This window comes from Centroberyx affinis, unplaced genomic scaffold (assembly GCF_046629955.1).
Source record: "Centroberyx affinis isolate AG114_WGS23_722 - 3 ecotype Tasmania unplaced genomic scaffold, CSIRO-AGI_Caff_v1 ptg006129l_1, whole genome shotgun sequence".
NCBI lineage: Eukaryota > Metazoa > Chordata > Actinopteri > Beryciformes > Berycidae > Centroberyx > Centroberyx affinis.
This window is the reverse complement of record NW_027283117.1, coordinates 25,342-41,979: the sequence shown is the minus strand read 5'-3', so window position 1 is coordinate 41,979 and position 16,638 is coordinate 25,342. Positions and strand designations below refer to the sequence as shown.

The window sequence follows — 16,638 nt, the reverse complement described above, 5'->3', positions numbered from 1 at the left end:
AAATTGAAGTAAGTGCTCTTTTTCATGACTAAACAAATTAATCATTGCTTGATTGATTGATTGACGGATTGATTTTGCATAATGAACAGATACCTGACGAAGGTCACTTGACTGAAACGTGTCTTGAAATAAAACCCTTTTGAGATAGTGTGCAGGAGTCTATAGATTTTGATTTTTATCTTTTCCCCTCCAACGCACCTGGCACATATATACAGTTGTGCAAAAGTTATCTTTTTAGCATAATGGACAATAAAGGTGAATGATAACATTTGCAGGGAACATGCATGGGAAAGTAAAAAAACTCTGTGGCAACCCCAGTGACAATACAATTCATCATGAGTTATATATTGTGCTAATACCTTGTGATCACAGCAACTTTACATGTAAAAATAATGAAGGGTCACTTCAAGAGTATCATGTCCAAATAACCCCTATGAACAGCGGCATGTGATCACCATGTGACCGCCGGCCACTTTCATTAGCTGGCGCTCACAGGACTGTTTATTATAGACACAATGAACATCAACTAACTCGGTCAACATGTAGAATGAGATGCACGGCCCTCTCATAAATCATAATAATGACTCTAATAAATCATCGGGAAACGTCAAAAACATTTTGGGGCAAGGCTCGTTAGAGGGAATGACAAAGACCAGCATGTAAGCAAATATAAGTCATCTGGTCTTGATTCATGTGAAATATCAAAGTTGGATACAGGGGAGAATGGATTAATAACCACGGGACAACAGCTTGTTTTGGTTTACTCATTTATTTTCTTACAAACAATAAATGGCACATATTCATAAATAACACTTTTATCAATTCGTTTGACTGTCTAAATATATTTAATCTCATTTGTAACAATGTACGCTTTCAGTTTTGTAAAAGTACCTTGTAAAACATGATGGCAAATGACCGAAAAACCGACAAAATTAAACATAAGAGAGACTGGGGAATATAAACAAGCATGCCACCCGCATATCAAACTTTGGAAAACATGTAAATTGTAATACTAGACACTTTTGCAGCTGTAACATTTAGGTCTAACAAGAACATCATTGTTAAATAATGATTGCACATTATTTTTTCAGTAAACAATAATGAAACCAAATAACACCCATGCCATTCATATCAAAGCCAAATGTGCAAACACTTTTCTCAAAAATATGTTACAAGTATATGTACACTTTGAAAAGTTCCCAGCTGTGTTGGAAGCTGCTTTTGAGTTCATCCAGGTCCTTCAGTTGCAGTTCATGTTGTCTCCAAATCATGCTGTAGAGAATTTAGCTGATCACAGATAAAGCTGAACTTGTCATGCAAGGAAGGATTACTGTTTTTGCTTCTGTTCAGGATTCTACTACAACCTATTATGCTTTGGTCTACATGGAGTTTTAACTGTAGAAAGTAAATATGAAGTTGAAGAAACAAATGATTTTTTTGAGAAATGATTGTCTTCCAGCCGATGGATCCAGTCAGTAGATTGAATTCTGTATATGGGTGTGTGATGATGGTCTAGGCAGGCTCCCATTTAAATGAATGGACCATATGTTCCACAGAAAGTCTGTAATGTAAAAATAGAAAGTTTAGTCTCTTTCTCTGTTTCCAAATTATGCATCATCATTTTCCAACATTATCACCACTATCCCCATAAATATAGCCATGACTATCACCGTGATCCCTGACATAATCACCAAAATCAGCAGCGCCATAGTCAGAATAGCATCAGTGTGTCAGTAGTATTCTTCTAAATCCAACATGACACATATCAGGTTTGCCTATTTATTTTGCTCCTGCTTCCTTCCCTGGCATTTTGATAGGAGATAGTGCCTGCGACCATTCCAGGGACGCCAGCCAAGCGAGCGGCTGATAGCTGCTGTGATATATGGAGGCCGATAGGTACGGTCAGCAGCACAGCACAGGACAGGACAGGGCAGGGGGGCTTTCTAAAATAACCCCCCCACCCCCCCACGCGTCGCCTTCCTCACTGCGCCGGGTATTTCCCTGGTTTCAGTACAGGCTGTGCGGTGCAGGAGCGGATCAATTTGCTAGACCTCGGTTGACTGCTGCTTGGTAGTACAGCCCATTAAAAATAGAATCGATCAGGTGTGTACAGACCGGGTTAAAGAGACCAGCAGATGTGCTTTATGTAACATGGGGTGCAGCTCTTGACTAAGCCGGTATGGAGTGAATGTGAGGTTTGAGGACTCAAGTCACATCACTTGGACTCAAGTCTCACTCAGTCACAGTTTTAATGACCTGAAATATGACTTAGCAAAGAGAGAAATGACTTTGACTTGCATTCTAAGACTACAGACTTAATTTGATTTGTGTTTGGACAATAAAAAAAAAACACACTTTGCTTTCTCAATGTTTCACTGCTGCATTGCAATATTCGTTTATAATTAGGAGAAGATGTACAGCACATTTTTGTAAATTAATACTTTAGTGCATGCAAGTTAGCATTTGGATTTGAATCATCTTGGATCGCTTTCTAGTTGTGGTTCGACTTGTCTCGACCTGATATGACAAATTGGAACTCGGGTCTTGACGTGAGAGCTGACCCTTTGGACCCGGGCCTTGACTTCAAACTTGCGACTGGCCACTTGGTCCAACCGGCTGATTTACTGTATATCATGTCCCTTCTGCACACACACACACACCCATATGAGTGCAGAAGGGAACATTTCCCCATATGTCAGAGTTTAGTTACAGTGGCTGACATTACAAACCAGTCTGAGAAGTTGATGGAGTGGTGGTGGGGTCGATGAGAGCCTTTACCTTAATGTCAGATGTCACGGCCCACCTCCGCCATCATCGACTTTGGCCTGGAAATGAGAGAATAGAGACGAGCCATGAACTTTTTGCTAGTTTACCTATAGAAGGCTATGCTTTCTGTTGCTAACATACATTCACATGGCTGCAGAAATTGCTTGCATTGAAATCAAAGAGAAACGATGCAAAGATTGATTTGTTATGTAACTTCTTGCATAACATTTGAACTTGTAATTTAATAGCATCTAGAGTTTTTGCTTCAAAAACAACTTAAAAAACTGCTGATGGAGTGTGATAATTTAATTTACTTTACGATAGTTTACTTTACTTGTTAAGCTGGACATTTTGCATTGTAGCTGTGGTACAATAACACTTTATTTATGCAGACACTGCACCGTATGTACTGGGGAAATTAGGTCACCTTTCTTTAGGCAGTGTTGGGTTCGTCTGCTGCTGCTCTTGCTCAAGTCTGTGAGTCAGAGAGAGGAATATCAGGGCTTCATTTCAGGGAGGCGTTCAGAGAAACAAGGACACATTCATTCTCCTTTCGATTTCAAATCACATCAAAATCTCTTGCTCACCTTTCCGTTTGCACTCTTATCTTCTCGTCATCATACCTTGGATAAATGAGAATAAAGGTTGTGATGTTTACAGCATTGCTATGACATACTTCTCACCAGAGGTGGAAAGTATAGCTAATATCATACACTACTGCAATTGACATGGATGAGTCAAAGATTATTTCTACTGTTATAATGTGACCATTTATACTCAGTCTTTGCATGCTGTTTACTGCAGTGGTTCTCAAGCTTTCTGGTTGACACACTTCAGTGAAACTACAAAAGAGCAAGTTACAGATTGCTTAAAAATGTCCAGAAGTCTTTTCTGATTCTACCAGAGGGCCACAAACAGAAAGAGCTGCACCATCAAGCCATGGTTGCATCAATTTAGAGGAAAAATCTTGATTATAATCTCCACAATTTGAAAAGTAAATGTGATAATTTTGTTCGACAGCTATTAAAATTTCAAGATAAACTAGAACTCACTCCATGACGCGCCAATATGGTTTTTCACACTGTTGTAGAAGCCGTCTGTATCTGTCTTCTATACAGACTAGGGTTCAAATAGTCTTTGGAAATATTATGTTGTGGTTTGTTTTGGCATACCTAGGTTTCAGACACCTGGTATTTACCACAAAGGACACAGAGTTTAGAGAGTTATAGGAAAATATTTGAAAGTTGATTTAGTATACTTTGTGTCTGACAACGCCCTACACTTGATCTAGTTTGTGGTAAACCCCACCCATCTGGCGGCCCATGCACATCAAAATAACTGCTAACAATTATCTGCAAATACTGTTTGACCCAGGTTTGGTTTGATCCTGTGAGTGTTTTCTCTTAAGTTTGCATTAAGCATCTATCGCACACCACAGCCTGTGTGATGGACATGTACAGTGTCTCCATGGTGACCCCTGGAGGCAGAGAGGACTTACTGCAGCACACACTCAGGGATCTGCACATGCTCCATGGGGATTATCCGACCGAGTTCCTCCAGGGTGTGAACGTAACGGATCTTATCCATGAACTTCACACTGCAGAGGGGCAACATTACAGAATTACTGTCACAAATCATCGCCACAAAGTTGTCTTTAAGTTGAGGATATGTGTCGGGAACGATGTTATCAAGACTATTTCCTGTGCATTCATTGCGCTACATTGATTATGATAAAGCTTGCAGAGATTGTGATGACTTTTGAGCTCTGTGATGGCCTGAAACTACACACCATCACAGCATCGTAGCATGGTAGATAGGATCAGATATTATGAATTGTAAGTTTGCAACTCTGCATATATATTCATTTTAACCGCCCCCATACACCTGTGGGAAATCACTATTGAAGTATAAAAATAGAAGCTGGTACCATTATTGTATTGGTGCTCTGATGGAGGTTTTATGCTGAAATGCGAAATTTTAGCCTGATGAAGCCGCTATCCTATATTCCCATGGCTTTCCGGCATCATGGCATGGCTTTGTAATTTATCTCCTATCTTCTCTCTGTTGCTTAGGTCTTTGAAGCGGTTTCTCAGCCACCACATCACTCAAAGGGCAGACTGATGGATCGTAAACTACACCAAACACATCCAGACGAGGTCCTCACCTGATGAAAGGTCTTGAGATGGCCAAGACGGTGCGGATGAACCATGATGGGTGAGCAATGATCAGACACTTCAGATTCTTCCTCAGCCTGCAGGAGACATTCAGGTAAGTGGTTGTGAGACCTTCCTCCTCCTCCTCCTCCTCCTCCTCCTCCTCTCCCTTATCATCATTACTATTGTCATTATTTTCAGCCTCAGAATCAACACAGATTTATTATGTGTCTTACCTCCTGTCAATCATCTGGTAGCATCTCTTCAGCCAGCTGATACCAGGCATCTTCCTGCGAGGAGTCGCTCCATTCAGGTAAATTATCATGTAGTCTTCTGCCACCAGCAGCTCCAGGCTGCTGATAACATACCTGACGACAACACAGACAAGTCAGCTCCCATTGATTGATTGGTTTAGATAAAGACACTGGACCTCATTTACAATCAATTTTTATCCACTAATTGTGGTCACAAGCAAATACAAGCCAGAGTTGTGCTTTACAGAAAATTGATCTTTATGCCAAAATCAAGGGGTTACACTGATTTATCTTTCATTTTTGGTGTCAAATGCTACAACAAATTCATAATTCATACGTCAAGATTTAAAATATGAATTCCATAGATTAAATGCATTTATTTTCTATCATATCCTTTGAATGATTATATAATGAAACCAAGGATAAAGGCAAAGAATAGGGAAAGAAGCCCATTGTACAACATACTGTAGTTCAATGTAAGGGTTCTTTGAAAGTGGATCTTACAGGAAGAGGTTCTCCATGATGTAAGTGTAATCCTCACAGCTGCTGTCAGGAAGGTAGCAGGCTGCAAACACTATGATGGCATTCAGACCCTCGCCGTAATAACCTGAGAGACAGAGAAAGAGACACATTCAGCAGGTTTCTGCAAGAGCTCAGCGTAAATTACATTCAGTTCATAGTGGGAGAGTTGGCACATAAACACACACACACACACACATAAGCGAGCACATGCAAACACATAGGCACACACACACACTAGGTTTGTTGATATATTGGGCTGATATTGGCCTTTTATTAAATATCAAATATCGGCCAGTCATGTCATCCACCTCCGATATGATGCAGGTTTCTCTCTGACCTCAGCAACAGAAAAACAGTATTATTATGAGATTTTATTAGTGAGATTGTGTTTTATTTGCACATTTTTCAAATTTATTGAATTCAATTATGTTTTTTCAATTTTTCAATCATTTAAATGCTTAATGCATCCCAGAGTTTCCTCTACCATTGAATAGGCTATCCTGCTTTAAAGAGCCGCTAACTCTGAGAGAATTTCATTAGCATGAAATATCGGCTATCTGTGACTTTAGTCTAAAAATATCGGTACAACAACCCATACCGTTCGAACCCTAATACTCACACACGCATGAAAACACACAGACACATCAAAGCACACACACACACACATGTTCGAGACCCTTGCTAACCTCCGTGTGTGACCACCCTCAGGTACGGTCTGATAACCTGCATGTCGATCCTTTGCTCCTGGTCACCGATGATCACCGTTCTCCACAGACGACCAGACGAATCTCTCTCCTCCTCGCTTTCCCCAGGAAGACGCTTAGCTGTGGCCACAGGGGTGTCATCTGGAGACAAGGTAACACCACAACAGTTTTTTAACCATTTCTCCCCCCTTGCCTTAACATATTTCTGAATGAATGTTGACAATTAGCTGAATAATTTTCACACAACAAATTTTCACACTATATTTTTCTCATATTCAGAAAAAGCTTTTTTACGTCATCACCACAAATCCATGAGACTGTTCAATGTTTCTCATGTTTACAACATGATTACTGGTGGTTAGACATGAAACAAGATTGTTCAAATATGATTTTATTGATATATTTTTGCTTTATTTTTGCTTTATTTTATTTGTTTATAGGAAAGCGAAAGGGGGATGACATAGGGCACAGGTCTGAGGCAGGACTTGATCTCAGAATATCACATGCACCACAAGCCACCAGGATGCCACAAGTATGACATATTCCTAAAAGGATTTACAAATTGTTGCTCACAAATATTCAGCACCTCCCAAATACTGAACATCTAAATGTTAACTCAGATTTCCAACATCATTTGACTCCTGACTGACCTTCCCACTCCAGCTCGTTGCCGTTGGTGATGAACTCCAGCGAGTCGGTCTCGTCGGGCGTCTCGATGTCGTCCACGTTGATGTCCAGGTCGTCGGGCGTTTCCAGGAAGTCGTCGGACAGCACCGAGCCCTCGCTCTGGTCCAGGGACAGGTTCATCTCCGGGGCGACCAGGGTGCGACGCTTATGCTGCGCCATGGACTCTCCCACGTTCAGAGTCGTGGGGGGATCTAGGAGGAGGTTAGATGTACCTCACTTGAAATGAAAACTACATGCTTGATAAGTAGTAATTACCCAGAGGAAAGCAGTATCCTATAAGATCTCCTCTTCCTCTCCTTCACTTCTCCTAGACATAGACAAGTTTAATTTAAAATCAATGTGAGATTTTGATCATTTTCTCATATTTTGTTTCTTACATTCTCAATATGCCCTCATTCTCTTCTAAGTCTCTAATGGGACAGTAAGGAGAAGCATCTCAGAGGTCTATCAGCAACCTACAAATGAGATATCATGTTTTTCTTCTTTGTTTTTAGGCTCTTCTTACAATGAATGCAGAGGTATATTCTCCTGTTTATCCCTTTATTGCTCCTAAAAGGGATTTAGGAGAAAGAATTCAGATATCATTGGTCATAAATTAATACAATATTGAGATATTTCTCCAGAGACAAAGAAAAGGTGATGTTAAGCAACAGATCTTTCCTATATCTATTGTTGTGTTTTAATAGCTTTACTTACTAGTTCTGTTGTCAGTGAGGCTACATGAGGACTCAACGTCTCCATCCTCTGGTAAAGGCCTGGAGAGAGACACATTTATATAAAAGTATAAACACAATAGTAATGTAAATAGGAAGTCACTACACAGTATACACACACAAGATATAGAATGTCATTACATGAAAATTATATGAATTATAGTTTCTCTTTGGCATTTAGTTTTACTGCTACAGAGTTAATGACTGTTTTGTGCTCTTTATAATTGCTGGTTATAAGCATTAACATTCAAGATAAATAACTGCGATTAAATACACTTTAAACTGAAATAAACTGTAAACTATGCATCGTCTTTCTCAACATTTTCTTTCCCAGTCTCTTGTTTTGCAGAGGCTCTATTGTGATTTAACTACAGTGTGGCACTGGAGACAATAGATGTCGCTGGAGAAAGTAACACCAGCAATTACCAACTCCCCTCTGACATTATAATAAGACAACTGAACCCTCGGTGCTATGCGACAAGAGGGCTAGGTTACAGTAGATAGCAGTCACACACAAACACACACACACTCACACACACACACACACACACACACACACAGAGAAAGACACAGACACTAACAGACACAGACACACATACAAACACTGACATGCATGCATACACAATGCCAACACACCCAATAACACCACATGTCTGGGCCAGTTTATTGGGCTATTGGGATAATTGCTGTAATTATGTTGCCAGTAGCCTTGTAGAGGTAAGTAGAAGGCAGGAGGGAGAGATATAGAGGAGTATATTAAACAGTGGTGAAGAGAAAAACAATGTGCAGCATAAAGCCAAACTTGAAGGAGCCGTGGTTATACTTTCTCCAGCTGTATTCATCATTATATATAGAGAAACAGTCATAAAAAGCTCTGATTATCACTGAACAAGACAGTTGTTGAGATTACTGTGTAATGAAAGTGAAAGTTTGAATTTGACAAATTAAAAATATAGTTTTTGTCTTTTTTCTCTGCTGAATCCTATTACTTTTGCTCCTGTAATGACCTATTTTCACCACAGGGATCAATAAAGTTTAATTTTATTGTTATTTGTTTGTATTTTTTGACTTTATTAAGTAGAGAGAGAAGGTTGAGAGAGATGACATGCACCAGATTTGAACCCAGGACATTGCAGTTACATGAACCATTGTACTGTATATGAATAGCAAGATGACTAACAGCAGACATCAAATATGGCACAGTTAAGCATACAGTACCATGTGACATGATGTGGATATACTTCACTGGACATCCTGAAATAATTCAGCTCCATGTGCTCATTCTCATCCCTATTTAAATACATTTCCTCTGCTATATGATTTACTTTTCCCAATATAGGAGAGTTCGTGGTCCACTATTTTTCCATCTCTTTTCCTCTGTCCTAGCTGCCTGCTATTTTATCCAATGACATGATGCAACCTCATGATGTAATACATAATGCTATAAATAAGAAGAGAACACACCTGCTGCCTTTTGATTTCACCATTCAAGACACGTGACTGACTACTAGCCATCATTGTCCAGTCTATTTGACAGGGCACACACACACACACACCTGGGGAAGTCCTCATCCTGCCACTCGTCTTTAACCTCCATGCTGTCCATGCGTAGAGTGGCTTCTGCTGTACCCATCCTCTGCAGGGAGGACGGGCCTCAGCTCACTGTGGATGACAAACACACAAACATCGTCATCCCTCGGACACAGGAGGAAACCATTCTAAACACTGAAAACACATACTTTCATCTGTCCTTAATTTAAAAAAAAAAAAAAGATTAAGTAAAGCCAAACCTATACAGTACTTTTAACAAAACAGATTTGTCATTAGGAGCAATATGAATAAATACAAATGCATAGGTGGCACAAAGAATCCAACTAAAAGTGTGTTCAATAAAGTTTTAACTACTATCTGGATGGGAAATGTGAGATGGGTTAGTGCAGAATAGACAAAAAAGCATAAAGGTTAAAGGTTATGTAAACCCCAGTGTGATTTTGCCTTGGCCAATACTGAACAATGATGTCACAGTAAAAAAAAAAAGTTGGGAAAACTAAGTTACAGTGGCTTTACCTTCCCCTACTTCCCCCTGAGGAAGGAGACAAAAATAAACCACCACGTTGCTCATGCAGCCCCTCGGGGCGGCACAAACAAAACTTCTGCGCAGCCACAGCATATGTAATCATCTGAACTTCCATACGTTATGTAACCAAATAATGAATCAGAAATGACAGACTTGTCCATTCAACACTGCGTGTCCTCGCCATGTGACGTAAAGCGCTGCGTTATATACATCGTGCCTCGTGTTTGGGCTGTGGGCCGTCATACGAGGAGCGGTCACGCAGAGAGACTGAACATCATGTGCGAGTCTCGTGTCAGAAATAGGTTTTGTTGGACGAGTTTCCTCCCGACATCACGTCACATCACGGCCCAGGCCAGAGTTCACGCAGCAGACGTTTCCACAGTCCATTTGTCCACTGGCATGGCACTGATGCACTTTAGCACAGACACATTAGAGCCCATATGGAAAAAATCGGCAAATGGAGACTAAAAGGCCTCTGTCCTTAGGCTACATGCTGCTGGTACTGCTGGGCTGTGATTAGATTTTAAACGACGGTGGATGGTGGTAAAGTGTTTACAATAATATGATCCTATGAGATGGTTCCAGTGTTTGAAGATGAGGAAAAAGATGAAGATAGCTCTAAATGTCACTACGATGAATAATGAATGATCCCCCTAGCTAAATTGATGGTATTTCATGCAAATTTCAACTTGAGGTTCCTTCCTTGGTTCACACACTCACAGATAAAATTGATAAAAGCACATTTTCTCTGCTAAATGTGGAGTAAGAGAGTGATGTGAGTCCCTTGTGATGTTAAAAAATGCTGTCATACAGGCTGATAAATGTCTGTATCAAAGAGGCACTGTCTTCATACTAATGACCTTGGGATTATAATGTCCCACCTGACATGTTGATACAAAGGTTTTTCATTTAGTAAAGCGTCACTACACAAACAGGTCTGTACTTGTGGCTGAAATTAGATTCTGCAGAAAAACCCTCCCATTAGTTTTACTACTGTGGGGCATTTTTAAAACTCTAACATGAATAAAACTCCTTTGAATGAAGGTGGTACGTTATAATTCCAAGCTCACAAATTTGTAAACTTCATGACTGCTCTAATCCTGTGACTGGCTGAGAATAAACTGGAAATATTCACACAGAAACGGCAGATTAGTGCGTGTGGCTTGTTGTCTGTGCAGATGTCTCCTGCCAAGGCTCCAGCTGCTCATACAGTGAATTGCTGATTGACGGACAGAAAGCAACGTTGCAGCGGCACGTGTTTGCTTGGGATTTGCGTCCAGATGGTGGAACAGCCCGCCTTTCCCACCGACTATCTTGCATGCTATTCACCATATTCTGCTGACCAAACACAGCTCCTCATATTCTGTCCCAGAGGTGGAAAGTAACTAGTTACAAATGCTTTAATTACTGTGCTTGAGTAGATTATTAGAGTAACACTCCTCTTCTGTGTATTTTTAAAAGCCTGTACTCTTACTTCTACTTGAATAAATTGAGTATTTACCCCTGATTTTACTTGGGTAAGTTTTACATAAGATCTAATATATTATATCTAATAAGATATAGTAATCGACTATATAGAGTAAGAGTTCTCAGCTTAACCTCCCACTACTTACACCGTAGTTTTGTTGATATGAGCCAAAGAGGAACCATACCCAAACCAAGCTGGTAATAACCCATCTAATTATTTTCATGTACTGTTCCATAATGGCACACAATGTTAATGGTTTTTGCCCTAAAGAAACAAAGTGCTTGTGTATTTTGTTTTTGTTTTTTTTTACTAATCAACTATTTTCCCTAAATGTTCTTGACAAGTCCTCTTCCTCTGCCATGATTAAAACTGAAATGAAGTAGCATTTTACTCATGTAGAACTACTTGAGTAAAACGGCACAGTACTCTTTCCTCCTCTGCTCTGTGAAATCATTTACATGCCTCACAGCTATGGAGAATTCTACTTAAGCATTAATAGAGCCATCAGTGATAAGAGGCGGCAGAGATAGCATGACATTAGGCTACATAGAAAGAGTTCAGCCTTCCTCATCGGCAGTCTAACTCGTCTAATAGGCAAGGAGACAGTCGTGATGAGAAAGAGGAGAGGAGCTTTCATATCAGGACAGCCATCCTTCCCTTATCTGACGGATGGAGACAGACATTGTCTCAGTAATTTGAACCACATTAGCAGAATGAAGCGAAGCATTAAATGTCATCTCGTCCATTGAGAATGTTCTCTCGGTGCGTCGCCCATGCAGCCTGCCCCGGAGAAAATCACATTATCCTCTCCCAAAAAAAACAAACTAGAAACCGTAGCTCAGGTGAGGTCAGGATACTCACATAGAACAGGAGTCTTCTCCTTCGCCGTTTTGGAAAAGATTCCCTGTTTGGCTTTTATGTTGTTCTTCTTTCTTTTTTTTTATCTCCTTCCTCCTTTCCTTAGAGGCATCCGAGGAGAGAGCGGGTCATCTTTGTTTACGTCTGCAGGTGGGACAGGCGCGTGCTGCAGGACTTAGGCAGCTGATGCTGATGCTGGTGCTGATGCTGCTGCTGCTGATGGAGAGAGCGGATGGGAGAGCCTGGGTCACACACACCATCCGCCAACCGCTTTCATCTCTTTATGAGCACCAGCAACTATCAGTTAGATCCCATGCTGTTTTTGGACAAAAGATAATCCTCGCCCCGCGCTTTTAGCTCGTCTGATGATGATGATGATCACTCTTTTTCCTCCCCCCCCCCCCCCCCCCCCCCCCCCGCTTGGGTCTTGTCTGTGTCGACCCCCTCCCCTCCTCCCCTCTCCCCAGGCTCTAATCCTGCTGTGATGATGTCATCCTTAGGGGAGCTGTGTTATTATGTAATCACACCTGCCTACCTTCTCCTTGGATCTGCTGGGTGTTGGGACACGGTGTGGCGAAATCGCATGGGACGTCCTGGGAGTCCGGAACGGCTGTTTTCTCTTCCCTTCTTCTTTTCCGCTTTCAGTCCATTTCGCGTCCGAGATTTAACATGTGTTTATCCCCCCTGCAAGCTGTTAAAGATGGACGTTTCTACTTCACCACTGTTCCCTGGCAACAGCATCTCTCTCTCTCTCTCCCCCTCACTCTCTCTCTCTCTCACTCACTTTTTCTCACCATCTCTTTTAAGCGCTCTCACTCTGGATAAAACCCCTCCTCCACATGAATTCCCCTCCTTTCTCCTGTTTTCTGCCTGTGATGCTTGCAACCCACAATCCCCTTCCCCCCCTCCACTCTCTCTCTCTCTCTCTCTCTCTCTCTTTCTCTCTCTCTCTCTCCCGCTCTCTCTCCACAGCTGCACTAAGCTCTGGGCTATGTCAGTAAACACAGAGTGGCATCTCTCTGGCTCTGCGTTCGCCCGGTGGAGCTGCCATAGTTCTCCATTCTTCTTCCTCCTATTGGCTGCTGCAGTGCATTTTGGGGTGTGTTTACAACGTTCTATTAATAACGCTACTTTGCGCAGCTCAGAAATACCTCAGTATATGCCCAGACTTGTGGTGAAAGCATTTTTTAAAATTTTTTTATGCAGATCTTGAACTCTGCTCCCACTGGCGGTTATTTCAGGATGGACGCTGAATATGGAGTGGATACCTTTAGGTGCTTGAAAACAGCTTGAAAAGTAATTGTGTTAAAAAATAATAATGAATACATGCCCAAATGTTGTCTAGGCTTGTTTATTAAAGAGCTTATTCCCAAGAAAAAACATGTACAGCTTGATAAGTGCACTGTCTGCTTTGTTGTGGCTTATCAGGTTTGTTATGTGACCTTGGCTTTCTTAAGTGCTTTGAGTTTTTTTCAACAGTCAGTCAGGTGGAATGACCCTTTATTGTATCCTGTAGCTTTTTGCTGAGGAAACACAATAACCTTATGTTTCAGCCCCAGTCACATATTTGTTTCATACTAAACAGTACCACAGAGTACTATTCAGTTCTATACATGTTTATGTGTAATTGGGTCACTCTGCAATATTTATTTTTTGCGTGTTCTCTTGCCTCCCACTAGATGGTGCCAGAGAGCTCATTATGAGACAAGCTGTTCGGCTCTGCAAAGCTACAGCACAGGATACTGAGCCACCTTCTACATATATAATACAGGGGGGTTGGATTAACCTTTTGTTCACCCCATTTACAGTAAAGCCTGTATTACATGTCATTTGTGACAATCCACCATGCAGTGTTTCCACTGTGTCATGAGTGAAGGGTTTAGGGTGAGTGAAGGGTGTCATACATTACACATTCAGTTTACGGTAAGAGTATAGGATAGTTCTCAATGATTATAATCAATTAGCAGAAACCACTTCATTTTTCTAAGAAATAAGAGAGATTGAATCGCTGCAAGGATTGCTGCTTCAACACTGCATCACCTTTTACAGATACAATACATACGGCTTGGATTAACCTCAAATATAACCTGTGCTAAATCACTTTTGTAGCACAGTACCATGTACTCTGCTGTGCCTCCAGAAAGTATGGCAAGTAACCATAACCTATTATATTGGAGATCTTTGAGCAGGGGAAAGATTTGAAAGGTTTTATTATACAGTGGCATATATTTTGAGAAAAAAAAAACTATTACCTGCAATTCAACATTTAACATATAGTAGATCTGGTGTGTAAAAGTGTTATCATTTTGTCAATTAAGGACTTGAATCCTTAAAAAAAAAAAGGGACAATTTGTTTTCATTTTGTGCTATCAATCATTTATTAAAGCTCTAATGTGTAACTTTTCGCCTAGAGTCAGGAAGTGTATTGTTAGTCCCGCCCTCCTCTCCCGCAGTTGGTCAAGATTCCGCCCCAACACTTGTCACTCATCTTGCTGAGCTGTCTGCTCCTGCTAGGAGCAGCCAAATCTCTAGAGCTGTTGGCATAACAAGTCATAGAAAACTCCTGATGAGACACTTCAAATCAGTTTCTCTGACCAAAAGAGAGCAGCTCTTTCAGCTTTTATCAATTTGCATTAGTTAGTATATGTACAGGGAGAAGAATACATGAAACCCCTTTTGTCCAATTCACTTCAGACCTTTGGAACAGAGAGCAAAAACAATCCCTGTGGTTGCAGATGTAGAACTCATTGCGGCTTACGGCACTTGACAAAATAATACAATCTACAAATCATGTCTGTTTTTTACTGAGCAGTGTTTAATTAATCAAAGGAAGTAAAAGATCTGTTATTATGGAGATTTAACTTTAAGTATGAATCTTCACACCTAGCTTAGCTTAGCACCTTCAGCTGTGAATTTTCGCACAACTTTCATAATTCTCTTCTCATACACATTTTATAATTGGGCACATTGTTGTATAAGCAGTGCATCTATGTATGGATATAATATGCTATAAGCTAGGTTTGCTAGTACAGATTCTATAGGCCTACCTCAGTACATTTGTGGCAATGAACACGCAGCAAGGTGTAAAGATCATAGCTACTAGTTAATTTTTCAAAATACAAAAAAACTTGTACTGCCTTTATTAATTGCATACTGCTCAATTAAGAACAGAAAATGTGCTTCTCAACCACGAGAAACCATGAAGTTTGATGGTACAGAAGTATAGAGGGGTGCAGTGTTTCTCCCCTGACTGTGTGACCTGGATTGGCCTCCTGATGACCATGGTGGGTGACGACAGCGCTGAGGTAAGACTGGCGAGGGGCACGAAGTGGCACTGGGCTAAGCTTGGCTAATTTAAGAAGTAAGCCATGACAGGCTGTGATTTACTGTGATTTCATAAGAGCTAAATCGCGTTTTAAGCATGGTGTGACGTCAGGTATAGCCTCTCTAAAATCACTGTAAGTAGGGAATTGGGTGGCTTATTCTTTTATAAAACATCAGTAACACACCATTGTATTAAAAAAGAAAGAACACAAGTGTTAAAATATTTTCAATTGCTAATAGATAAATAATAATAGGCCTACTAACCTTCCTCAGCCAAGCAATATATCTCTTTAATAGCAGCCAAATTAAGAGACACATAGCCTAATTACAGGGATGAGCGGTGAGTCTTGGTCATCGCATTAATATTTAAATAAACTGTCATGCAGTTACAGGTGTATGTGTATTTTTTTACAATGGCGTGTATGGCGTGATTCAGCCAATCAGATCTAAGGGCTGGAACTATATTTTACAATACTCCCTTAAAGTCAGGCACTTTGGCTTCAATCCACAGAGAAGGTGTATAATTTAAACAGATTCAGTGTAATTAGATGATCTTGAGTCCTTCAAGCTTATCGTCCAGAGCCGTATTAGTTCTCTGGTAGGTAGAGAGGTCTTCTGAGGTCGAGGAAGTGGCAAATCAAGAGCAGTCTGACAACACTGAGACTTGGATGGAGACAAAGGGGAGTACGGTATTAGAAGTGGACAGTTGATCAGTGACGTAAAAAATATCTTACAGCGTCTTGAGTTCCCTTAAATCACCAGTCCATTAGCTACAGAGGTCCTGTCAGATCACGTTACGGGTAAAAGGAGAGTTATATTCTGCACACTGCCAAAAAACAAAAGGGCTGGGACAAAAAATCTAGTCAAAAATAATCACATTTATTACAAAAAAAAAATGGTGAGAAACTTAAAGGTGCAAGTGAAAAAAAGAAGACCAGAGAGCAGACGTCTGTGGAATATACCTTGTTCCTTTTACCTCAGTTGAAGCTTTATTCCATGCACCTGCACTAACACTAGATCATCACAGCACAACCAGCATCCCTCTCATTTTTTAAGATCATGTCACAGAAAATACCTCTCAACCAGTATGAGAAACCTTGTGTCCATGTGTA

At 40.6% G+C, this 16,638-nt stretch overlaps 1 protein-coding gene across 3 annotated transcripts; it reads right to left on the bottom strand.

Moving 5' to 3' along the window:
• Positions 1-896: 896 nt before the first annotated feature.
• atcayb (ATCAY kinesin light chain interacting caytaxin b) lies at positions 897-13,036 on the bottom strand. Of its 3 annotated transcripts, none has more exons than XM_071512154.1 (14): positions 12,738-13,036; positions 12,206-12,418; positions 9,356-9,461; positions 7,783-7,841; positions 7,050-7,277; positions 6,382-6,540; positions 5,678-5,780; positions 5,156-5,287; positions 4,931-5,017; positions 4,265-4,363; positions 3,354-3,389; positions 3,194-3,241; positions 2,779-2,825; positions 897-1,561 (listed from the first exon to the last, which is right to left on the bottom strand). In XM_071512154.1, exons 3-13 carry the CDS (start codon positions 9,430-9,432, stop codon positions 2,786-2,788), a joined length of 1,068 nt encoding a protein of 355 aa, XP_071368255.1. In that variant the 5' UTR covers positions 9,433-9,461; positions 12,206-12,418; positions 12,738-13,036; the 3' UTR covers positions 897-1,561; positions 2,779-2,785. The 3 variants fall into 3 exon arrangements, with proteins under 3 accessions (XP_071368255.1, XP_071368257.1, XP_071368258.1); XM_071512156.1 differs by having other exon boundaries at positions 12,206-12,415; XM_071512157.1 differs by lacking the exon at positions 12,206-12,418.
• Between the last annotated feature and the right edge of the window lie 3,602 nt (positions 13,037-16,638).

What these genes read in the sequence shown, in the direction of transcription:
- atcayb (XM_071512154.1), bottom strand. Translation starts at nt 9,432, where the DNA reads ATGGGTACAGCAGAAGCCACTCTACGCATGGACAGCATGGAGGTTAAA. An exon ending in CCTCACTGACAACAGAACTA is followed by an intron (nt 7,278 to 7,782) that starts GTAAGTAAAGCT and finishes ACCTCCTCCTAG; the next exon opens with ATCCCCCCACGACTCTGAAC. An exon ending in ATCCCTGAGTGTGTGCTGCA is followed by an intron (nt 3,390 to 4,264) that starts GTAAGTCCTCTC and finishes CATTTATCCAAG; the next exon opens with GTATGATGACGAGAAGATAA.